The sequence below is a fragment of the Dermacentor variabilis genome, chromosome 1 (assembly GCF_050947875.1).
Source record: "Dermacentor variabilis isolate Ectoservices chromosome 1, ASM5094787v1, whole genome shotgun sequence".
Taxonomy (NCBI): domain Eukaryota; kingdom Metazoa; phylum Arthropoda; class Arachnida; order Ixodida; family Ixodidae; genus Dermacentor; species Dermacentor variabilis.
The window spans coordinates 52,098,729-52,124,735 of record NC_134568.1 but is presented as its reverse complement, the minus strand read 5'-3'; the positions used below and the strand labels follow the sequence as shown (position 1 = coordinate 52,124,735).

General features: G+C 44.9%; 1 protein-coding gene across 1 annotated transcript in view; it reads left to right on the top strand.

Annotated features, from left to right (window-relative positions):
• Positions 1-16,334, top strand: part of LOC142577916 (uncharacterized) — a 38,588-nt gene extending 22,254 nt beyond the window's left edge. Inside the window, exons 6-9 of the mRNA XM_075687357.1 lie at positions 1,123-1,279; positions 2,333-2,472; positions 13,453-13,558; positions 16,037-16,334. Of these exons, the coding sequence (XP_075543472.1) occupies positions 1,123-1,279; positions 2,333-2,472; positions 13,453-13,558; positions 16,037-16,280 (647 nt within the window). The 3' untranslated portion in view covers positions 16,281-16,334. The remainder of the gene's footprint in view (positions 1-1,122; positions 1,280-2,332; positions 2,473-13,452; positions 13,559-16,036) is intronic.
• Positions 16,335-26,007: the final 9,673 nt, after the last annotated feature.

Sequence of the window (26,007 nt, the reverse complement as noted above, 5' to 3'; positions counted from 1 at the left end):
ATACCTCGAAGGTTGCTGTCTTGCAAGACGGGCATTAACGAGGCGGCTAGGGAACACATACTGTTCCTGTGTTTTTCGCTCAATGGGCCATTTGACGCTTTCGCATCAATAAGTGTTTCATGTTTGATTCACTCATTATCAGCATACCTTGAAGGTTGCTGTCTTACAAGACGGGCATTGATGAGGCGGCCAGTCAACACATATTTTCAGCGCAAGTTTCCCGGTGTATATGCTCATTTTTATATTTGTTAAGCAGTACATAGAGAATGTCTGAAACGTAACTCTGCAGTGAGAAAATGAACAAAACTATTATAATTTTCAATGACGTCGCCGTTTCACGTGCCGTATAGACAGCGCAAGACCCATAGATCGTCCGATAACGTCTGTGGGGTGCGCGCAAAGGACGGACTTACGAGAACAATCGTTGCACACTTCAAAGAGCCACAGTCAGTCATTACCCAGCACACTGCGTAGATAACTCCAGCAATCCTCCGCCGAGTGTTTACCAATATCCAGCGACGTGAGCAGACATGTATTCAAGCCGGTGATGAACATTTTCAGCATCTCCTGTAGTGATCACTGCACTGGAATTTCAGACTATAAGAACACCATTTTCACTGCAGCACAGTTATTTTTCAGACACCCTGGACATCTGGTCTTTGTGTAAATTTCGAAGTACGTTTCCCGTATAGAAGTAAGATCGAAAAGTGTTCTGCTCTAAGCAATGACCCTTTAAATAGCGCTGGCGCAACACTTATTGCATCAGCTGGCATCACGTGGAAGACGCACTCAGTGAGGGCCGGGGTGGAACACAAATCCACGCGTTTGCCGTAATTGATTAGAGGAGTTGACACCGTTACCTCGCATTCAATTGTTTCAGCCACTTCAACCGTAGGTTTGCATGAACGCATTGAGCTCGAATAAAAGGCTCCGTTCCGTTGAACAACGTTGCGAAGGCGACTGTTTCCGCTGCCGACGTAGTAGGGATCCAGAAACGTTGGGCACATGTAATAAATCTGGTTTTTTGTTAGAGACCGTGTTACCTTCTATTATTCGCCTGTATTCTGCAGCTATCGATCCCTGTCCAGTGTTGTTAGTGCATCATGGTATTCCTCTTCGCAGCAACCCAGCCAGCGCCGCCTGTCCCCGAAGGCTACGATGAACAGCAGCAGTGCTACAAGGACGACGCGTTTCGCTGTCTCAAAATGTCGGCCCGAGACCTGGAAAACTCCATGGGCTTCGACAACAGCGGAGCTGCGGTTGAACAGAATGGCTGCACGTAAGAAAGCATGAAAGGGGCGAGTTTCGGTCACGCAATATCCCTGTCCAATATCCCTGCGTCGGCGACCATTCAAATGCTATAGGATCACAGGAAGGAAAAGCTTACTTTTATTTTCTATGATTTATTTATTGGAAAACTTTTCCAATACAAATGCATGAGCGTATCTAAATCCTTTACCTATTTATTTATTTATTTATTTATTTATTTATTTATTTATTTATTTATTTATTTATTTATTTATTTATTTATTTATTGCAGCTACACGACTATCTTTGGAGGCGGTATGGCAGGCATTGGTGAACCAGGACTTCCCGTTCGCCTACACATGCAAAAACCACATGCGAAAACTGTCCGGGGCTAGCACGTTTCGACAGTCTGCTTGCTCTTTTTTGTGCTGTGCACGCGTTCGTTGCTTGCAAGTATACGACGATCGCTGAAGCTGAAACGTTGATAAATGATTAATGTTGAATAATTGTAGATAAACAACCTACGCCATGAAAACGTTGTTACCTGCAAGCAATTACAGCTTCTGGTGGGGCCGAACACAAGTGTTCAGAACTTATTGAAGAGCGTCACCCGCAAGAGCTAGAGTCGTCTTTCGCCTTGGTGGTTGCACACAGACCTGCGCAAAACTTGAGCGAAATTACGATTCGGAACGTTCTAAGTCGCCGTGTTCGCTCACTGGAAAGCGAGGAGACTAAGCGAACTTTTGCCAATCCAATATGTTTGCCGCCAAGCTATAGTTAGGTGTTCTTCGTTGCAGTGTTTCAGCATCCTACATAAAGCGCAGGGAAAAAACGAGAACAGTCAAGACCGGGTGCCGTTTCATGTCCACTGTGTCCCGTAATTCTTGTTTAATTTCTGCGCTCTGCAAGTCCTGAAACACTGCCAAGAAAAATTGTCCATCCAGTCTTCTGCTCCTTCCTTTCCAGTCTGTGCCTGCACCCTTTGTGCTTATGACCCGATTTTGTCTCATTCTGGATGTCTTATCCGTTATATCTCAGAGTTGGTAACCAACGCGTTCGTCTCCACGTTCTTCGTTCTGCGCAGTCCCCCGGAGGAATCGTGCCTCCAGCCTCAAAGGCTTCAAGGCTGCTCCGACAGCGACGGCACGCAGCTCTCCGTCCTCCAAGCGGCCATAGAAGCCGTGCGATCGGCCGCTTGTGGCAACGACCGAGCGCTCCTGAAGAGTGAGTATACGTTATGCATTGCAAATTAATCTGAACAAAACAAAAGAAGTTGTTTTTCGGGCCAAGAATAAAGAAGTTACTTTGACAAAACAAATTTACTTTAGATCTTGTCCGCTGGAAATAGTACCACAGTTCAAAACTCTGGACGTTGCGTTTAACCAGCAGATGTCCTGGGACGATCATGTGACCCAGATTACTTCCAAGTTGTCACAAATAATCGGCCTGCTCTATCTCAACCGTGAAATCTTACCGTATTGTGCTATGATGTTAGTTTATTACTCTTTATTTCATTCTCGCCTTAACTACTGTAGCCTTATCTGGGGAACTACAACCGAGGCAAACCTGAACAAATTACTTGTATTACAACAAAAAGCAATGCGGATTGTTAAGAAATTACCGAGGTTACATCACACAAGAGAAATATTTTTAGAAGACAAAATTGTCCCAGTAACAAAAATGTATGACTATCGCCTCAGCCGAACACTTAAACAAGAACATTTAAATAAAACATCTTTTATTCAAACTCTTTCAGGCCCAAGAAGGCGCGAACAAAACTACAATACAAGAAATAAGGACATGTGGGAAATTAAAACATTTCGAACAACATATGGTCTACAAACGTTAGAACACCGGCTTCCACGACTTCTTATGACCTAATGAGACAGGATATAACACCCCCATGTGTCACATTTCGGACACTCTTGATTTACCATCTTTCCTAAAATTTTCTTGCTTATTTCTTTATGCAACGAAAGCCCAATCGCTTTGCTAAATTATGGTGTTACTCGACGTTATTCCTATGTTTTTTCTGTTAAAGTGTCTTTGCCATGTCATTGCATTGTGTGAACTATTAGAATCCTTCATTTCTTTTGCCATGTGTGTATGGCTTAATTCTTTTCAAAGAAAATTTATGTGCCAGATGCAGCCTTTATTTAACATGTTTATATATTCTTCTGTATTGCAATGTGACCGCCGTGAGCAGTGCTTCTTTTTGTATATCTTTTTCTATGTCACTTTGTATGCTACTGCCAAAAAAGGGGGGCCGTTCCTCTGCTGAAAGACAGCTTTTACTTCGGACCCCCTGCATCATCATGTCTGTTGTGATGATCAAATAAAATTATTATTATTATTATTATTATTATTATTATTATTATTATTATTATTATTATTATTATTATTATTATTATTATTATTATTATTATTATTATTATTATTATTTAGGGTGTCTCAAATTACGTTAGACAAGCTAGTAAAATTCAAAAAACAAAAACAAAAAAGCACGATGCAAGATACCATTATAAGACCTACGGTTGTCTGTCGTCAGACCTTTGACGAACACGGTCGGTTTTTTAGGATCGTATTTACACAATCATGCACCACAACTACTTTTTTTCTTATTTTTTGGACAGCTTCACTAACTTTAGCTGCGAAAACTCCATGGCTGGGAAACATGGTATAAGAGTGCCCCGGCTAACGTTATCCAAGCTGTTCAAGAAAAATTATTTTCTCAGAGGTCTGAAGGTCCGACCACTGCATTGTGTGTGCGCGTGCATGTGCGTATGCGCTTCTGTGTACGCGTGTGTGTGCGCGTACATGTGCGCGTGTGCGTGTATGTGTGTGTGTGTGTGTGTGTGCGTGTGTATATACGCGTGCATGTGCGCATGCGCTTGTGTGTACGCGTGTGCGAGTATGTGCGCGTGTGCGTGCATGTGTGTGTGTGTGTGTGCGCATGTGTGTGCGTGCGCGTGTGTGTGCACGTGTGTGCGCGCATGTGTGTGCGGGTGTGTGTACGTGCGGTGTGTGGGCGTGTGTATGTACGCGTGCATGTGCGCGTGTGTGTGCGCATGCATGTGCGCATGCGCTTGTGTGTACGCGTGTGCGCGTATGTGCGCGTTCATGTGTGCATGTGCGTGTATGTGTGTGTGTGCGTGCGTGCGCGTGTGAGTGTGCATGTGTGTGCGCGTGTGTATATACGCGTGCATGTGCGCATGCGCTTGTGTGTACGCGTGTGCGTGTATGTGCGCGTGTGCGTGCATGTGTGTGTGTGCGCATGTGTGTGCGTGGGCGTGTGCGTGCACGTGTGTGCGCGCATGTGTGTGCGGGTGTGTGTACGTTCGGTGTGTGGGCGTGTGTATGTACGCGTGCATGTGCGCGTGTGTGTGCGCATGCATGTGCGCATGCGCTTGTGTGTACGCGTGTGCGCGTATGTGCGCGTTCATGTGTGCATGTGCGTGTATGTGTGTGTGTGTGTGCGTGCGCGTGTGAGTGTGCATGTGCGTGCGCGTGTGTATATACGCGTGCATGTGCGCATGCGCTTGTGTGTACGCATGTGCGTGTATGTGCGCGTGTGCGCGCACGTGTGTTTGCGCGCATGTGTGTGCGGGTGTGTGGGCGTGTGTATGTGCGCGTGCATGTGCGCGTTCATGTGTGCGGGTCCGTGTGTGTGTGCGTGTGCGGGTATGTGCGCGTGCATGTGCGCATGTGTGTGCGCATGTGTACGGGTGTGTGTGTGCGTGTACACACACACACCCGTACACATGCACAGACTGCACAGACGAAACCCGTCACTGCAACTCGGACGTCCGGCTGGTCTGCACCGACGTGAAGCGTCTCTTCTGTGTCGGTTGTGGCTTGGAGTTGCCTTCACGAATGCCTACTCAGCACTAATTGGAATGGCTAATATTCCTGCATGTGATGTTTGCGGATGCGAATAGAACATTGACCAATTATTGTGCCACTGTTCTCAATTTCAAGAACAAAGACAATCTTTGTCAAACCATTGATGAAATTAGATGATCGTCCTCTGAGTGAACAGACAGTACTAGAGCACCGTCCCCACCGATCATCGGCTCAAAAGGCAGTGAAGGCACTTATGTGCTTTCTCAGAACGTCTGGTTTGGGCGAGCGGCTTTAACTTGAGTACTGTCCATACACGTCTCTACACCTTCTCTCTCCCTTCTTGCTCTTCTCCCTTCCTCCAGCGTAGGGTAGCCAACCAAAGTATTGACTGGTTAACATCCCTGCCTTCCTATATTCCCCTCTCTCTCTCTCTCTCTCTCTCTCTCTCTCTCTCTCTCTCTCTCTGTCGCTCTCTCTTCTCTCTCTTTCTCTCTATCTCTCTCTCTATCTCTCTCTCTCATATACCGACCTGCAGCTGTCGGCCACGCAGGACCACATTTCCGGAACGGCTAGTCGTGGCGACACGTCTAGGCTCGCTTTCGCCTCGTGCTGCACGGCCTGAACAGCTGCGTGAGGAACTGATGTTGATGCCTCGAGTGACTCTCGATTCTCGATGCTTTACTGGAACTAACGCAGTCCATATTGTTGCGGATAACAACGGCGTTATTTATTTATTTATTTATTTATTTATTTATTTTATTATTTATTTATTTATTTATTTAGTTACTTGGTTAGTTAGGCAGTTAGTTAATTTATTAATTAATTAATTAAATAGTTAGTTAGTTAGTTAGTTAGTTAGTTAGTTAGTTAGTTAGTTAGTTAGTTAGTTAGTTAGTTAGTTAGTTAGTTAGTTAGTTGGTTAGTTAGTTAGTTAGTTCACAGGCTCCCAAAGAAGTATTGCGTAAGGAGAGGATACACGGCAATTAGCAAAAGAAAAAAAAGGAGTACAAAGAAAAAGAGAGAGCAAAGAGAGGAAAGGCAAGGAGGTCAACCAGATTAGCGTCCGGTTTGCTACCCTACGCTGGGGGAACAGAAAGGGGAAATAGGAAAAGGAAAGCGGGATAGAGGGAACACTGTGTGCACGCAGCAAAGCGCCTGAAAATAATTCAAGTCCAAGGAAGTGCTCCGCCGAACGTTAGGCTGCCGTCATTTTGCTGTCTGAAATTAACCTTGATGCTTCCCCATAGCTGTTGACGCACGTTGAAGTCACCAGGGTAAGCAGCGGGGGCGTAGAGGTAGAACACCCGCCTCGCGTGCAAGAGGTCCGTGGTTCGAATCCCGGTGCCGCGCAATTTTCCACCGGATTAAAAAAAAGAAAAAAATCCGCGTGTTGATAAAATTGCATAAACAGGCCTGGAGTGGGGCCTGATAGCAGAACCGGTAACGCACTCCCTCACCAGAGCAGGATTGGCCACCCTCGTGCAGTACTTGGCCACAACCTCCTATATGAACACAACAATAGAACCCCGGCCCCTCAGTCCCCAACAGCCGCGAAGCAACTGACCACGGCGGCGGTCAGACCTACGACGCAGCAGAGAGTGCTAAGAATTCCGGGCTCCGGACAGGCCGCCATTGGAATATGAACCTGGCAACGCTTAACGCTGGAACGTTATCTAGTGAGGCGAGTCTAGCAGTGCTATTGGAGGAATTAGAGGGCCGTAAATGGGATACAATAGGGCTCAGTGAAGTTAGGAGGCTAAAAGAAGCATATACAGTGCTAAAAAAGCGGGCACGTCCTGTGCTACCGAGGCTTAGCGGAGAGAAGAGAACTAGGAGTCGGATTCCTGATTAATAAGAATATAGCTGGTAACATACAGGAACTCTATAGCATTAATGAAAGGGTTGCAGGTCTTGTTGTGAACTTAATAAGAGGTACAAAATGAAGGTTGTACAGGTCTACGCCCCTACATCCAGTCATAATGACCAGGAACTCGAAAGCTTCTTTGAAGACGTGGAATCGGCGATGGGTAGAGTGAAAACAAAATACACTATACTAATGGGCGACTTTAATGCCAAGGTAGGCAAGAAGCAGGTTGGAGACAAGGCAGTGGGGGAACATGGAATAGCAGGGGAGAGTTATTAGTAGAGTTTGCGGAACAGAATAATATGCGGATAATGAATACCTTCTTCCGCAAACGGGATAGCCGAAAGTGGACGGGGAGGAGCCCCAACGGCGAGACTAGAAATGAAATAGACCTCATACTCTGCGCTAACCCTGCCATCATACAAGATGTGGACGTGTTCGGCAAGGTGCGCTGCACTGACCACAGGACGGTAAGAACTCGAATTAGCCTAGACCTGATGAGGGAACGGAAGAAACTGGTACATAAGAAGCGATCAATGAGTTAGCGGTAAGAGAGAAAATAGAGGAATTCCAGATCAAGCTACAGAACAGGTATTCGGCTTTAACTCAGAAAGCGGACCTTAGTGTTGAAGCAATGAACGACAATCTTGTGGGCATCATTAAGGAGTGTGCAATGGAAATCGGTGGTAACTCCGTTAGGCAGCATACCAGTATACTATCGCAGGAGACGAAAGATCTGATCAAGAAACGCCAATGTATGAAAGCCTCTAACCCTACAGCTAGTATAGAACTGGCAGAACTTTTGAAGTTAATCAACAAGCGTAAGACAGCTCACATAAGGAAGTATAATATGTACAGAGTTGAACATGCTCTCAGGAACGGAGGAAGCCTAAAAGTAGTGAAGAAGAAACTAGGAATTGGCAAGAATCAGATGTATACGTTGAGAGACAAAGCCGGCAATATCATTACTAATATGGATGAGATAGTTCAAGTGGCTGAGCAGTTCTATAGAGATTTATACAGTACCAGTGGCACCCACGACGATAATAGGAGAGAAAATAGTCTAGAGGAATTCGAAATCCCACATGTAACGCCGCAAGAAGTAAAGAAAGGCTTGGGAGATATGCAAAGGGGGAAGGCAGCTGGGGAGGATCAGGTAACAGCAGATTTGTTGAAGGATGGTGGACAGATTGTTCTAGAGAAACTGGCCACCCTGTATACGCAATGCCTCATGATCTCGAGCGTACCGGAATCTTGGAAGAACGCTAACATAATCCTAATCCATAAAAAGGGGACGCCAAAGACTTGAAAAATTATAGACCGATCGGCTTACTGTCAGTTGCCTACAAACTATTTACCAAGGTAATCGCAAATAGAATCAGTAACACCTTAGACTTCTGTCAAGCAAAGGACCAGGCAGGATTCCGTAAAGGCTACTGAACAATAGACCATATCCCCACTATCAATCAGGTGATAGAGAAATGTGCGGAATATAACCAACCCTTATATATAGCTTTCATTGATTACGAGAAAGCGTTTAATTCTGTCGAAACGTCAGCAGTCATGGAGGCATTACGGAACCAGGGTGTAGACGAGCCATATGTAAAAATACTAAAAGATATCTATGGCGGCTCCACAGCCAGCGTAGTCCTCCATAAAGAAAGCAACAAAATCCCAATAAAGAAAGGCGTCAGGCAGGGACATACGATCTCTTCAATGCTATTCACATCGTGTTTACAGGAGGTATTCAGAGACCTGGATTGGGAAGAATTGGGGATAAAAGTTAATGGAGAATACCTTAGTAACTTGCGATTCGCTGATGATATTGCCTTGCTTAGTAACTCAGGGGACCAACTGCAATGCATGCTCACTGACTTGGAGAGACAAAGCCAAAGGGTGGGTCTAAAAATTAATCTGCAGAAAACTAAAGTAATGTTTAACAGTCTCGGAAGAGAACAGCAGTTTACGATAGGTAGTGAGGCATTGGAAGTGGTAAGGGAATACATCTACTTAGGACAGGTAGTGACTGCGGATCCGGATCAGGAGACTGAAATAATTAGAAGAATAAGAATGGGCTGGGGTGCGTTTGGCAGGCATTCTCAGATCATGAAGAGCAGGTTGCCGTTATCTCTCAAGAGAAAAGTTTATAACAGCTGTGTCTTACCAGTACTCACGTATGGGGCAGATACCTGGAGGCTTACGAAAAGGGTTCTACTTAAATTGAGGACGACGCAACGAGCTATGGAAAGAACAATGATGGGTGTAACGTTAAGGAATAAGAAAAGAGCAGATTGGGTGAGGGAACAAACGCGAGTTAATGATATCTTAATTGAAATCAAGAAAAAGAAATGGGCATGGGTAGGACATGTAATGAGGAGGGAAGATAACCGATGCTCATTAAGGGTTACGGACTGGATTCCAAGGGAAGGGAAGCGTAGCAGGGGGCGGCAGAAAGTTAAGTGGGTGGATGAGATTAGGACGTTTGCAGGGACAACATGGCCACAATTATTACATGATCGGGGTAGTTGGAGAAGTATGGGAGAGGCCTTTGCCCTGCAGTGGGCGTAACCAGGCTGATGATGATTATGATGATGATGATGATGATGATGATGATGATGATGATGATGATGATGATGATGATGATGAAGTCACCAGTGAAGACCAAGGAGCCGGTGGGCGTAAGCAGTACGTTGCTTTACGTGGCAGTATATTGTTAAGGTAAACCCCAACCTTTTTGACTTCAGTGCGAATAGAATGCTGCGGGTGAGCCATGATGCTTACTCAAGACTTTCAAGCACTGAATTGAGAGCATCCCCCAGCACTTGCATTGCACTTCGCGCTGACGGAGTGTGTAAGTTGTTCAAGAGCATTCGATAGGTATTCATGAGAGACCGGAGTATCATAACCACTTGCCGTTCTTCTTCGGGCAGTTTGTCAGGAACCCACGCTGTGCACTCTACAGCGGTGCACAGCTGTATCACTTGGCGTGGCTCTGGCTCCGGCTGTGGCATAGGCTGTGGCATCGGCTCCGTAGGTGGCATCGGCTGCGGCTTGGATTGTGACTTCCGCAGTTTTTCTAGCTTTGGCTGTTGCTTTAGTAGTACGGACCAAGTTGTACTGTTCTCCGCCATGACCTTGTCAGATTTAGATTGAATTGCACCAGGAGTACAAAGAAATTATACATTTTTAGCGGGTAAAGATGAAAGAACAAGTCTGTAAAAAATATAAATAAGGCAATAAAGGAAACAAAATTGACAGTCACTTGAGTATCCTTACGTGATTTGAATGAGAAAGCATAATGACTTCTATAATTCATTGGTTACGTCCACGATACGTGACCTCATACATTGTCACATGTTCTTCACAACTCTACCTTAATTCACCTTGCTCTTATTTGTACCAAACTTAATCCACCTTAATCCACCTTCCTCTAATTTGCACCAACGTTAATTCACCTTAATTCACTTTGCTCCACCATAAGTCACCTTGAACATCTTGAAGGGGCAGCGCAAAAAGACGATGACAGAAGGCAGGAACACACAGGACAGCGCTGATGATCAGCGCTATCCTGTGTGTTCCTGCCTTCTGTCATCGTCTTTTTGCGCTGCCCCTTCAAGATGTTCAACCAGTACTAACTCGCCCAAATGTCGATCCTTCATAAGTCACCTTACTTTAACTGGTTCTAGGTATAATTCACTTCACTCTAATTCACCTTGATTCACTTTAAGTCATATTAATTACCCATTCTTACTGCTGATTAACGTTTTTATACCATTTATTATCTTTTGTATTACTGATGACGTCATAAGATGCTGATGAGGTCACACTGATATTTGGTTCGCCTCGTTGCGGACAACGCCGGCTCTTCTGCCTCATGGGGCATATAAAGCTTTCGCATTAAAAAGACTGAAATCGCAAAAAGGAGTACAAAGAAATTATCCGCTGCTAGCGGATAATTATTTTAAATACAACTTCGCTTGAGATAACTGAGGTGCGCCGCACAAGGGTTAGTTGTGATGAATTATAAAAATGATATGATTAAGCGTACTCAGAACGATACAGGTTCAACAAGGTCAACTATGTGGTTTGGCAGGTTATTCCAATGCTGAATGGCACGTGGCAACGCAGATGAATTGAAAGCATTGGTTGGGCCAAAGATACGCTGTAAGCTGAGATGATTATGGGGACGCTGAGACGACGAGTGAGCGGCAGGTTGGACGGGCGCGCGCTACGGAATATTTTGCGAACCAGGCAAAGCAATGCTGTGGTTCTTCGTAATTCAAGAAATGAGAGGTACACAGATGAGTTAATGCTTGTCACGCTAGAGTCGTTGTGATAATCTCGGACAATAAAGTGGGCGGCGCAGTATTGAACTGAATCGAGAATCGCGGTTAGGTAAACTTGATGAGGGGACCATAAAGGGGCCGCAAATTCGAGTACAGGCCTCACGAATGTCTGATAGGCGATTTGTCTGGTGAGGGCAGGAGTGCCGCGAATGTTACGTTTAAGATAACCGAGCGTACTTGAAGCATTAGCAGTCATTTTTTCGACGTGCGCAGACCATGACAGGTTCGGTGTAAGGAGAATCCCGAGGTAGCTGTATGGAGTTTGTGCGAGTAACGGGGTTGTTATCCAGTAAGTAATCGAAAGCGGAACATGTCTTTTTTGTGAACCAACGTTATTAGTTTGCATTTATCAGCGTTTAGGGTCATCTTCCAAGAGCAGAACCAGTTAGTAATATGCTCAAGGTCTCGCTGAAGGGCGATATGACTGGAAGATGAGAAGATTTGACGATAGACCCGCTGTCGTCTGCAAACGAGCGAATTAATGAAGTTTTTTCGGATGGCAGGTCATTAATACACATCAGAAAAACGTAATGGTCCGAGTACGCTTCCTTGTGGTATGCCAAATTTTACATCGCTAACAGTGGAAACGCACTTATCGACGACGGCGAATTGCTTAGGGAATAACAAAAAGTCTCTTATGCAAGGTACCGTTAGGGAATCGATGTTTAAGCCTGAAAGTTTAGCTATGAGACGGCAATGAGCAACGCGATGGAAAGCATTAACGAAATCAAGGGAAAATGGGTCTATGTGTGGACCCGATTCCATGTTTATAAAAATATCTGTAGTAAATTCCATTAGTTTTGTTTCACACGATAGTCCTTTTCTAAAACCATGCTGATGCTTGAAGAAGTTCTTAGTGTCCAAGTGATGTGCTACATTTTAAAAGATTATGTGTTCTAGTAGTTTACCGGGAACGCTTTTAGTGATATTGGGCGGCAATTGTTAACAGCGATCTTATCACCGGACTTAAAAAAAGGGTATAACTTTACCGACCTCCCAGTCAAACGGAACTATTGAAACAAGCGAGAAAGGATTGTGCTATAGTGTACTACAGCATATTTCAACATTATTGAGTTTATCCTATCCATGCCGGTTGAAGTTGACATCTTGAGGTTGTTAATCAATTCTGCAACAACAGTGGTTATTACACTGGTAGGGGCCATGTATGGATTGTCGAGTTCGATTCGTGTTGGTATTAGCGAATGGTTTTCTCTTGTAGATACGGCCGTGAAGTAATTGTTAAAAACAGGTGCAGAAAGCAATCTCGCCATCGGCGAGGCAGAACTATCAAGCAGTGGCGAAATGTCGGAATGTTCGGCAGGGGAGATCGCTTTCCAAAATGTTTTGGGGTTACCTTGAAGCAGAGATTGCAGATCGCAAGAGAAGTATATGCTTAGCTTGACGCAGAGCATTGCAGTAGGCTTCATCACAAGTTCTGTGTTTTCTGTAAGATTCAGGTGTGTCGTCACGTTTGGCAGTCCTGTAGCGATACTTCTTTTTTATTTCTTTAGAGTACGAAGTGTCTTACTGAACCACGGTTTTGATTCGTTTACGCGAAATGAAACCTTTGGTCTATGCGCATGTGCTAGTTCCATTAACTTTTCCTTCTACAGGCACTCATTCTCGTTCCCTGTCCGCTCTGAAAAAGTTGCCAAGAATGACGACATGAAGGTTTTCAAACCATTGTTAATAACGCTGACGCCTTTTTTTTTCAAATACTTGTTTAGTCTTCAGGTGACGTGAGCATGAAGCTGTATAAACCGTGAACTGTAATAACCGGTGGTCACCGAACCTATCCGCCCTCTCAGGCGCGGACATTAGAACAAGATCCAACGTATTATTTATACGAGTTGTCATTATATGGTTGTCATTTTTTTTAGGCAAGCCCACTACTTGTCAGCAATAAAGAGAGGAGGAGGAGGAGTGGAGGTGGGGCCATAAAGGATCGTTTTATCGCTTTGTTAGGAAATCACGCAAAGTGCGCTTACTATATGAACTACTGTATGGTTTGTGAAACACCTTTTTTTCGTGCTTTATTTTTACTTGGGTTAAGTCGGTAAACTTGATGTAGAAGAGGTGCACGTATTAATATTGAGCCGGCGATAGGGCGACACAATTAGTGGAACTTGTTGCCTGCCCTTTTCTGCCCAGCCATCCGCCGCACGGCATCCTGTTGGAACGCGGAGGAGTTCAAGCGCTGTGTGAACGGATCTCACATCGACATCAGCAAAACCATGTTCACGGAGCAGGAGTGCAGGTCAGTATCCAAAGCCACTTGACGCAGAATTCGCAAAGCAGTTCGTATTTTAAAGAAAAATGTCTGCCACCGACCGGCCGCCTTAGCGATACGATAATGAGCGTTCGCTGTCCGGTGCCCGTTCGTGTTCGAACTAACATAACTAATGCAGGAATTAATGCATGTGGGGGGGGGTATATGTAAAGTAATAATAGCACGTAGCCAAGTTTAAAACCTTCTAAACTAAACTAAACTCGTTATTATTTTCTTTATCAAATGTTCGTGCAAGCCGCCCCTTGCGACTTTTCTCTGTACTCGCAGAAATTCATTGATGCCGTCATCGGTATACAGGTCCGAGACGTCGCAAGTGTGTTCAAGCGTGGGTCTGGTCATAGTAGCGTAGCTGATTAGTTGAGCGTGCGGAGAGGCGTTGCATAGTTTATGCCTTGGCAAATTAGAAAGGCTGACGCGCAGATGTTGTCAGTGTGTACGCTCCAAGGTGTGTTAACAAGCCGCGGTAGCCCATCTGGCTATGGAGTTGCGCTTCCGAACACGAGGTGATGGTTTCGATCCGGGTCGCGGAGGCCGCGTGCGGAATGCAACGATGCTCGCGTGCTGCGCAAACAGTGCTTTTTTTAAAGAACCCTGGGCGGTCAAAGTTGATCCGGTGTCTCCCACCATGGCGTGCCTCGTAATGAGATCGCGGTGCGCAAAGCACCAGAATTAAATAAATAATTATTTCATTAAAATAATTACGGTGGTCTATAAGTGTCAGTATCCCGCAGATGTTAACTGTAGATTGAAACTTTCTGCAAAGGTGAAGATCCCATCGACTGTGAGGGTAAAGACATGCTTAACTCTTTCCGCTTGAAATGAAGAAATAATTTTCTTTGTCTATGACTACTCGCCATGTGCACCAATACAGTATGCTGTTGTGCAATTCGGTCATTGCTGGCAAAAAAAAATCTCGCTGTACAAAGCGCATTCATTGATAAAAAACTGCATATAGGTTGATACTAGACTCCACAACGCTTTACGATAGCATTACTATACACTAGGAACAGAAGGGCGGGACCAAGGACACTATCCAAAGTAGCCCAGATATGTCACTGGAAGACGTTTCGAAAGTTGCCCGTCTCTTTCGAAGAGCTGCTTGCTGTTTGTGACATACGCAGCAGTCCAGGATATTAATGTTTCTAACCAAAGTTCCTAAGTCTAAATATTAATTTTTCATGACGTAATAAGTCCACTTTCAATTTCAGTGGACTAAAAGTCCATTGACTTATGACTCCCTAAGCTTTCATCATTTTTTTATTATTATTTTCCTTCATCTTTCGTTTATGTTGAGCGCAACAGGCGTCACCTCAATTGGTTCAGCGTGCAGATCCGCGTTTTCCGTGACTACGCACGTTCAAATAAGTATGCCGAACAAGATTAAAAGCTTTCCTCCTTCAGTGCGCAATTGCGGCAGTAAATTAGGAATGATGCAGTACCGGAAGCCGTTGCGGCTATATTTCGCTATGTCATGTCCTGTGCATAAACACATTACGCCTCCCATTCCCCATTCACGTGGCGTGCAGCCTCTGAATAGCCCTGGGAACGATACCCTCACCTCAGATTTCCGCAAAATGATATATTCGAGGGGCATATAACCCTTTTTGGTGCCATTCTCTGCCTCTCGCCCGGCCCATTTCCCGCTGGCCGCCTGCGAACATTCGACGTCCCACTCTCTGCCAACACGTATAGTTACAGCTACAGGGTGATAATTTGTAACTTTTAAGGAATTTTTTTAATAATCGCCTGTTGCAGATAACGTAATTCTAGTCCTTGAGCTAGAGAGTATTCAGAGAGATGGACATTACTCGGGCGAGAAATCGAAACACATGTTCGATTAATTAACAAAGAATCATCGATTAACTTCCTAACTGATTACTTGATGGCACATATGGCAATTTACGAATTGTAGCCGGTGAGTTTGCAAGGCGCATACACTTGGAATGAATTTACAGTATGAGACCAGTTCGTACATATGCGCCGTTAAACTCGCCGTAAAAATGCAATGTTCCACTTACTTTTTTTTTAGAAAAATGCTCTATTGCGCGTTAAAACACAAAAGTAACTGGAACGCCCATGTATTTCGTCCACACTTTGAGAAATAATATCTCGAAACTGGTATAATCCTGGAAATTAACTTCAAGTGCATAAGCCTTGCAAACTCACCGGCTGCAATTTCTAATTTGCAACATGTTCCGTAACCTAACTAATCGGGGAGGTAATTAGTGAATTATCGTTAATTACTTGAATATTTGTTTCAATTTCTCGCGCTAGTAATGTCCGCCTCTTCAAATATTACCGCTCAAGGACAAGAATTAAGCTATCTGCCACCGGCGATTTTTTTTTTAATTCCGTAAAACTGAAAAATAACCACCACACAACAGCCGGCGACTTGTCCAGTTGTTTTCAACCATATTTGTCCTCTTCTCTTTTTCTTCCCGTTAGAGCCTCAATTTCTTCAGTCAACGAATGCTTCGAGAAAAGCCGCAAGCTCTGTCAACCCGACGTCGATACTGCGAGGAAACTTTCGTCGGCCTTCTTCAGCGTCTACGGCTGTAACCCGAAGCACAGCGAAATCCCTGCAGGAAAGTCCAAACATGAAGGCCCGAACAGCGGCCCCAGCCTGGCTTCTTCCCTCGCGCTAACCCTTTCCGTCGCGCTAGTCGCTTCGATCGCGATAATACGCTAGTTTCGAGAAGAAAAAAATTAAAGAAGGGACGTACCCGTCGCATTGGTTCAGCCATTCCGGTGTTCTGCTATACCGAGCGCATAGGTCAAAGATTTCATCCCCCAGCAGCGGGTGCCGAATTTCGATAGAGATTGCAAGATGCATGCACTGTGATCTCGGTGTATCGTGAGGAAAGCCGGCACGGGGTAATCGAAGCCGGGGTCCTTCATTAAGATATTCCTCTGCTTCTGTACGTGTAGCTCTACAGACATACACATCAATTTACCAAAAATAAAATTCCACAAGCGGGAACAATGTGATGGCCAGAGATCTTTTTGGTTGTAAACAATTTCTGCTGAAGTGAACTTTCTTTTTTGTTTTATTTTCTTTGCGTGCGCGTGTGCGTGCGTGCGTGCGTGCGTGCGTGCGTGTGTGTGTGTGTGTGTGTTTGTGAGGGGGGTTCACCCTTCAACTTTCTTTTTTTTTCAATATGTTTTCTCCTCATCAGCATGGCCAAAGTCAGCGTGGCGATGGAAAAGAAAGAATTAGCCCATACGGTATACGAATCTGGACATCCCCTTGTCAATTTCCAACTCATCAACGAAACGATACCCGTCGCAAACACCAAGTTTCTGTCCAGGTGTAGTGTTGCCATTAATTTTTCAGCAAATACAGTGCGTGCGGACCTTAGAAGTCCACGGAAGTTTCATCGTTATACCGAAAGGCGTTTCTTCGATGCGTATGCGTCTTTTTCAACAGCGCATCTATGAAAGATCCGCAAGGCACGTTCGAGAAAGTAAGACTATCCTTCGTTGGTATCTATGTATTACCTTTTTCCAAAAATGTGCATGGCGGCGACTACGCAGGCAGAAAATGGCGTCGTGGATGCCAAGTGATGGGTTGATGAGACTTGCAGCTATATAAAACGCCCGTTTACGGTGCACGTTAAAGAACCCCAGGTGGTCAGAATTAACCGGGTGCCCCTCACTACGGCGTGCCTCATAATAATATCCTGGTTTTGGCACGTAAAACACCAGAAATTAGTTTTCTATGGAATATTGGCAGAGCTATATGTCGTGCAAAATTTAAGCTAAAATAATCTGAGTAGTATAGTGGCGGCCGAGTTGAGGGTACGTGTTTTGAGAATGCGCAGGCGGACGTTGAGCCAACACCACCAAAAGCATTCGCATGCTCATGCAATAAAGCTTCAGTACCAGCAGTTCAACTCTTTTTTTTTTTTTAAGATAAAATAAGCAGAGGAGTTGTCGCCATTTACTGGCAACAGCTACGCCTTTTCGCTTGTTAATATAGGATGAAAAATAAAGTAGTCTTCATTCGGGCATTCTCTGTCCGTTCACAAGGTACAAATCTCACAGCCGCTATATAGCGATAGCATTCAAGCGCGCTACTCAGGCACTGATATTAACAGCAGAAATAACAGCTACAGATGAAAACGAGCGCGGCGGAGGACCGGGCACAGCCGGCTTCCACGTTCCGTGCGCGTTCCGCGGAAGGCATACAAAGCGCAGCAGCTCCAAGCCCTCCCGCCTCGGCAAGAGGATACATCGTACGCTGTCGGTCCTGGTGCACCTGTGCAGCAGCAACGGCAACGCTGACATTCCTTCCCCGTCAGCGATGTTGAGGCGCAGCGGACTCTCGAGCGACGAGAACGCTGGCTTCAGCCTCAATTCATTGCGTGTGGCCCCAGTGCAGCTGAATCAGGGAGACCTCGCTCTATACGCAATGGTTGTTGTTGTTGTTGTTGTTGTTGTTGTTGTTGTTGTTGTTGTTGTTGTTGTTGTTGTTGTTGTTGTTGTTGTTGTTGTTGTTGTTGTTGTTGTTGTTGTTGTTGTTGTTGTTGTTGTTGTTGTTGTTGTTGTTGTTGTTGTTGTTGTTGTTGTTGTTGTTGTTGTTGTGAAATGGTGCAGCCCACTCTGGGGAGATCGGCCATTATTCGGGCGGTGAAACTACTATTATGGAAAATAAGGTCAAGTGAAATTAGGAACTTGTATATGTGGAATAAAATGTCAACTGTCACAGATACAAGGCTAAAATATCTAAACAAATTGGTAAAAATTATAGGTGCATAAAGAGAAACAATAATTTTAGCATGCAAATCGTTTTGTCTCGCGCAGAAAATTGCAGACGGCCTCACCAATATTCCTGTCGTTATAACCCAGTGCCGTAGCCTCAAAGGAAAGGATTACCGCAAGCGTCACGTTCAAGCCTAGGTTTCGGAAAGGTCCTTCTAAAAATCTTTTTCCTTTAAATATTGAACTGGCGACGTGCTAAAAAGAAATGTTGCACAGACACACTCTTATTGCACAAAGGACACAAAGGTAATAGAGCCAGACCAGACCTGTGGAAGTAAAAGTTCAGTGGGGCGACTCGGCACCGTAGTCACGTAATCGATACTTCAAGTTTTCTAACTGAACGTCATTTCTTGTTCCAAGAAAACTGAGACGCGGGAAATGAGATGTGCACAACGATGATTTGTTTGTAGTACCTAATTTTCTTAATCGCGCCGCAGTGACGAAAGTGGTCTTTGGTAAATGGGAATTGCAGGGCCACTCAGGGATATTATTCCGAGTGTTCTGCGAATTCATTAAAGGCTAAACCTTCGTGGCCTGGCACGCACACTAAACGAATGAGACGTAAATTTCTTGCGACTAGATAATAGAGTGCTTCTAAGGCATTTGACAAATAGGGTGCTGTTAGTAAAGAACAGACTGATAAATAATCAGTTAAAACGACGGCTCGTGACAGAATGTTGGTCATTTTCGCAAAGCTAAAACAATTGCCAGTAATTCAGCCTGAAAGATAGGCGTGATATCAGGTAGTCAAACGAAAAAGACCAATACAGATATATATGGTGATATAATGTCCACACCTGCCTTCTCTTCACAGACGGAAGCATCAGTTGCTATCATTGTCTTTGTCTGTTGTGTGCAAGGTCGTCTTCCAAAATACCATTTAGCTATTGATAGGGAACATGCTTGGAACTGTTAGGAAAAATGTCATAAAATTCAATTTTAGCGACTGGAACACGGGCGTTTATCGAGACTACATCGCGTAGGTGAACATCTAACAAGTCCAGTAGTTCTTGTACAAAACGACTTGAGGGCCACGTGAGCGAGACCACTGATGATTAAAAAATGAGGCCGGCTCAATAATTAAAATATTTTATGGCCTCCTCTCAAATTCTGGCAGTCCAGAGGGCTTGCGAGAGGGCCGTCAGGTTTCACCTGATGGTCCCCGAGTGGGCCTAGCCAGGTGACGTTGAGTTTGCTCGCGTCTATTGTAGATCAACTAAAGTTGTCTCCCTCACTCACTCACTCACTCACACACCTCTTCTGCGGGGATGCACAGATCTTCAGGAAAGTTTCTACTGTTAGTGTATGAAACATCCATGATAAGAAAAGGCAGGCGTCCTTCTTGACGTAAGATATCATCATCATCATCAGCCTGGTTACGCCCACTGCAGGGTAAAGGCCTCTCCCATACTTCTCCAACAACCCCGGTCATGTACTAATTGTGGCCATGTCGTCCCTGCAAACTTCTTAATCTCATCCACCCACCTAACTTTCTGCCGCCCCCTGCTACGCTTCCCTTCCCTTGGGATCCAGTCCGTAAAACTTAATGACCATCGGTTATCTTCCCTCCTCATTACATGTCCTGCCCATGCCCAATTCTTTTTCATGATTTCAACTAATATGTCATTAACTTGCAGTTTGTTCCCTCACCCAATCTACTCTTTTCTTATCCCTTAACGTTACACCTATCATTCTTCTTTCCATAGCTCGTTGCGTCGTCCTCAATTTGAGTAGAACCCTTTTCGTAAGCCTCCAGGTTTCTGCCCCGTAGGTGAGTACTGGTAAGACACAGCTATTATACACTTTTCTCTTGAGGGATAATGGCAACCTGCTGTTCATGATCTGAGAATGCCTGCCAAACGCACCCCAGCCCATTCTTATTCTTCTGATTATTTCCGTCTCATGATGTGGATCCGCCGTCACTACCTGCCCTAAGTAGATGTATTCCCTTACGACTTCCAGTGCCTCGCTGCCTATTGTAAATTGCTGTTCTCTTCCGAGGCTGTTAAACATTACTTTAGTTTTCTGCAGATTAATTTTTAGACCCACTCTTCTGCTTTGCCTCTCCAGGTCAGTGAGCATGCATTGCAATTGGTCCCCTGAGTTACTAAGCAAGGCAATATCATCAGCGAATCGCAAGTTACTAAGGTATTCTCCATTAACTTTGATCCCCAATTCTTCCTAATCCAGGTCTCTGAATACCTCCTGCAAACATGCTGTGAATAGCATTGGAGAGATCGTATCTCCCTGCCTGACGCCTTTCTTTATTGGGATTTTCTTGCTTGCTTTATGGAGGACTACGGTGGCTGTGGAGCCGCTATAGATATCTTTCAGTATTTTTACATACGGCTCGTCTATACCCTGATTCCGTAATGCCTCCATGACTGCTGACGTTTCGACAGAATCAAACGCTTTCTCGTAATCAATGAAACCTATATATAAGGGTTGGTTATATTCCGCACATTTCTCTATCACCTGATTGATAATGTGGATATGGTCTATTGTTCAGTAGCCTTTACGGAATCCTGCCTGGTCCTTTGCTTGACAGAAGTCTAAGGTGTTCCTGATTCTATTTGCGATTACCTTAGTAAATACTTTGTAGGCAACGGACAGTAAGCTGATCGGTCTATAATTTTTCAGGTCTTTGGCGTCCCCTTTCTTATGGATTAGGATTATGTTAGCGTTCTTCCAAGATTCCGGTACGCTCCAGGCCATGAGGCATTGCGTATACAGGGTGGCCAGTTTCTCTAGAACAATCTGCCCACCATTCTTCAACAAATCTGCTGTTGCCTGATCCTTCCCAGCTGCCTTCACCCTTTGCATATCTGCCAAGGCTTTCTTTACTTCTTCCGGCGTTACCTTTGGGATTTCGAATTCCTCTAGACTATTTTCTCTTCCATTATCGTCGTGGGTGCTACTGGTACTGTATAAATCTCTATGGAACTCCTCGGCCACTTGAACTATCTTATCCATATTAGTAATGATATTGCCGGCTTTGTCTCTTAACGCATACATCTGATTCTTGCCAATTCCTCGTTTCTTCTTCACTGTTTTTAGGCTTCCTCCGTTTCTGAGAGCATGTTCTATTCTATCCATATTATACTTCCGTATGTCAGCTGTCTTACCCTTGTTGATTAACTTCGAAAGTTCTGCCAGTTCTATTCTAGCTGTAGGGTTAGAGGCTTTCATACATTGCCGTTTCTTGATCAGGTCTTTCGTCTCCTGCGATAGTTTACTGGTATCCTGCCTAACGGAGTTACCACCGACTTCCATTGCACACTCCTTAATGGTGCCCACAAGATTGTCGTTCATTGCTTCAACACTAAGGTCCTCTTCCTGAGTTAAAGCCGAATACCTGTTCTGTAGCTTGATCTGGAATTCCTCTATTTTCCCTCTTACCGCTAACTCATTGATCGGCTTCTTATGTACCAGTTTCTTCCGTTCCCTCCTCAAATCTAGGCTAATTCGAGTTCTTACCATCCTATGGTCACTGCAGCGCACCTTGCCGAGCACGTCCACATCTTGTATGATGCCAGGGTTAGCGCAGAGTATGAAGTCTATTTCATTTCTAGTCTCGCCGTTCGGGCTCCTCCACGTCCACTTTCGGCTATCCCGCTTGCGGAAGAAGGTATTCATTATCCGCATATTATTCTGTTCCGCAAACTCTACTAATAACTCTCCCCTGCTATTCCTATTGCCTATGCCATATTCCCCCACTGCCTTGTCTCCAGCCTGCTTCTTGCCTACCTTGGCATTAAAGTCGCCCATTAGTATAGTGTATTTAGTTTTTACTCTACCCATCGCCGATTCCACGTCTTCATAGAAGCTTTCGACTTCCTGGTCATCATGACTGAATGTAGGGGCGTAGACCTGTACAATCTTCATTTTGTACCTCTTATTAAGTTTCACAAGAACTGCCACCCTCTCATTAATGCTATAGAATTCCTGTATGTTACCAACTATATTCTTATTAATCAGGAATCCGACTCCTATAGTTCTCTTCTCTCCGCTGAGCCCCGGTAGCACAGCACGTGCCCGCTATTTAGCTCTGTATATGCTTCTTTTGGCCTCCTAACTTCACTGAGCCCTATTATATCCCATTTACTGCCCTCTAATTCCTCCAATAGCACTGCTAGACTCGCCTCAGTAGATAACGTTCCAGCGTTAAGCGTTGCCAGGTTCATATTCCAATGGCGGCCTGTCCGGAGCCAGTGATTCTTAGCACCCACTGCTGCGTCGCAGGTCTGACTGCCGCCGTGGTCAGTTGCTTCGCAGCTGCTTAATGCCTCTCGTTCTAATAAAACCAGTAGCCTAATTTCGTAAGAAGGTCCGTCAGAAAACAAAACGCGGCCGACGTTTATTATTGGGCAAACGTACGCACACTAAATCGTAACGAGGCCATATCGAATTGCTACTGCGCGTGCCGCTGTGGACTCCAGATAAGCCTTTCGGTGTACGTGACACCCGAATATTTAATTTAATTCACTCGCGGAATGCTCTCTTGTCGGTAAATCATCAAAATTTGCTCGGGAACGCGTTGAGGGGAAGCCATTCACCTTAAAGTGGAACATGTCTTGCAATTTTATGTCAATAATTATGAGGCCAGACCTGACACGCGGGGATGGGCGCCACCTGAGATCACACCAAAAAAAAACAAAAAACAGAAATTAATGGCCACCGCGACATTTACTTCTCTTTGAAAACTGTCGCTAAAGATGCTCGTAAACACATGCAAAGCGGGTAGGCAGCACAGCATGGCGACCACTCCCTATAGGCACGTCCACGGGGTCACAACCTCACAACTTACACGATGCGGCTCCACGTATGGCGGAGCTTCCGGTTGGCGGAGAGTCGAGTACCACCATGGTCCCATCTCCCGTGTTGGTGTGGTTTCGGTTGTACTGCGAGATTCCGCATAGACACTTCGGACCGGAGAACGGCATAGGGCGACGGCGGCAACGCTGTATCGTGCGCCTTCCTTCGACATTACCACGTATAGGTGCTCGAGCGCAGAGCTCGGTTGCGCTGTGGTCTGTAGTTTATCAATCAGCATCCAAACTCTTCCACCCGTTATTATGTTAGAGCAACTGTTGGGCACAAAGACAATCCTTATATAGTATTCTTTACATTTGTTTTCGTAGGCAGCATCTCTCTCGGCCACTTGGTCTTGGCCGACCACACATGTAATTCGATACTGCCTCTTGACAGCCAAGTCTTCAATTACCTGCTGCGTATGAGACGACGACAGTCGGCGACGACGTAACGGAAAGGACAGACGGACAGCGGAAGCCCTGTTTCGAGCTATTAACTGCTCTTGTTGTAATATATAATCATCAGCATGTCTTTTAATGGTGAGAAATTAATGAAAAAGGTACGTGCAGATACAGTTTTCGGGTTCAGTTCTATAGAAAAAAAGGTGTTTAACAGAGCCGCAGTGCGGTACGGTACGGATCAGCGCCCGTAAAGTGTACAGGTATACAGACCCACGAGAATAGAATCGAAGGTCTGTACGAAGTGGTGCCTCTTCGTGCACTCAACCGAGATGCACCAATCGACAATATATTTGAATTCGATAAAGGCAAAGCTGTCCTAAAGGAAATTCTAGAAATAGCCTGCGAAGCAAAGAGAAGGGGCGGCACAAGAACAGTAAATGGTCAGTTCTAAAATAAGCCATAATAAGCGCATAAATAAATAAATAAGTAAATAAATAAATAAATAAATAAAAGTTTTAAAGAGCATATAAACCAGACTGATAAAGGCAGAAATGTTGACGCTAGACTCCGCTATAAAGGCCTGTCGATGTCGCTTCGCATTGCCGTGAAAGGTATTTCTCCACGTTTCATCAAAATTGCGGATGCCCAAATCCATCAGAGAAAATAGGACTTCGCAATTGCGGCCCGGCACAGGTTAAGGGCCGCAAAGTGCGCATGCAGTGAAAAGGAAACCACCTTATGTGATACTAAATGAGAACACGCTAAAAAAGTATGAGTGCAACAGGTCGGGCTAGTAGTACCTGTGGTTGAATGATTGATCGATTAGCTTTCTGATTAATCATTGCTGCTTTAATTGCGTTCAATATATCCAAGCAAAGCTTTTTTTTTTTGCCTACCATCCCCGGATCGGCGTGGCATGCTGCTTCAGAGAACGACGATTATGATAATGATGAGGATGATGATGATGATGGTAGTGGTGATCATGGTCGCTATGATGACGATGACGAAGACGACGACGACGATGATGATGATGATGGTGGTGGTGGTGGAACGAGTAAACTCTACTGCAGAGCAAAATAAGTAATTCTCACTAGTCTACCGCGGCTTTATAATCTTCCGGAAACGCCGAGAACAGAAAACACGGTGCTCTGAAAGCTCTAAGAAATGACAACCGTCAGCGTCAGGAAGTATGAGGGTAAGGCGCCGCGATGTAAAACGAGATTCGAGCTCCACTAAATGTGATTCCTTCTTGACTGATTTCCACCTTCGTACATATGGATATACATAAACTTAGTGTTTGCAATATTCCACCCCGGGCTCTCTTCTGGCCTATCGTGATTTCACGATAGCCAGTAGTTATTAATTGTGATTTCACGATAGTGATTTCACGACACATGCTCGCCCCCGTTCTGGTGTGTATCACCTCGCTTTGTTTTTTGCCCCTCTGAATCCCTTTTTCATGACAGAACAAACCACGGCTACACGATAAATAGCAGTTGTGTTAGATTGTCATAATAAACTACATTCAACCACGACCCCCACTGCGTCACGGTGGCGACCAGCACCGTGGCCGGCATGTTCTAAATTAATTGCCCTCTCCTTGTTGGCTCACGCCAAGCAACTGTGGGATAAGGTTCTTGCAAAGAAGCAATCTGTTTAGGAAACACCCGCGTTGGAGCGTGCTCCGAGAACTGCTTGTCACTCAAATGTTTAACTTACAGATTTGTCCCTCTCCTCGTTTGCTTACATCTCAGTGAGAACTGTTCGCCCCAAAAATAATTCCGGTTTGTCCGCTGGTTCGAAGTGCCTTTTTTTTTCGTGAGACGACCTTAGAATTGGTCAGAGAGGATCGCTTACTAAAACCGCATGCAACGCAAACATGTTATAGTATTATCGCTTATATTTTCTGCGACCGTACTGTACAGAGTGCCTTACTTTGATATCGTGTGTAGACACCCGCGGCATCGACATTTAACAGACTTAACTCTCGATTCGACCCAAGCGAATGCGTCGCGCGCTTCTTTCTATCCTGCATGGACAGGAAAATTGGGACAGAATTCAGCTACCGCTCATTGTCAAAGTATTCGATGGCATGGTTATAAGGTTGAGAGGTATATAGTTTTATAAGCTACAATGACGTCAGATCCAACGCAGATGCCGGAATCCATGTGAAGCGAAGTTTTCGTGATGCGGTTGCTTAAATACTGTAAAACTCTTTATCGCCTCCCCCTCGTTTTGCAGCATGGCGATTACTGGGCCCGGCATAACAAGGCAGGGGCCGGTTACTGTTGCACTATTTCCAGGATCGGCCCATTTCTTCCGACGCGCCGTAGACGTACTTACCAATCTTTTTTTTTTTCTAACCTATTTAGTATCGGCAGTTGAGCGTGTTCGCGGGCGACCTGGCACACTTGCATTTATTATGGTGACGTTTATATGCCT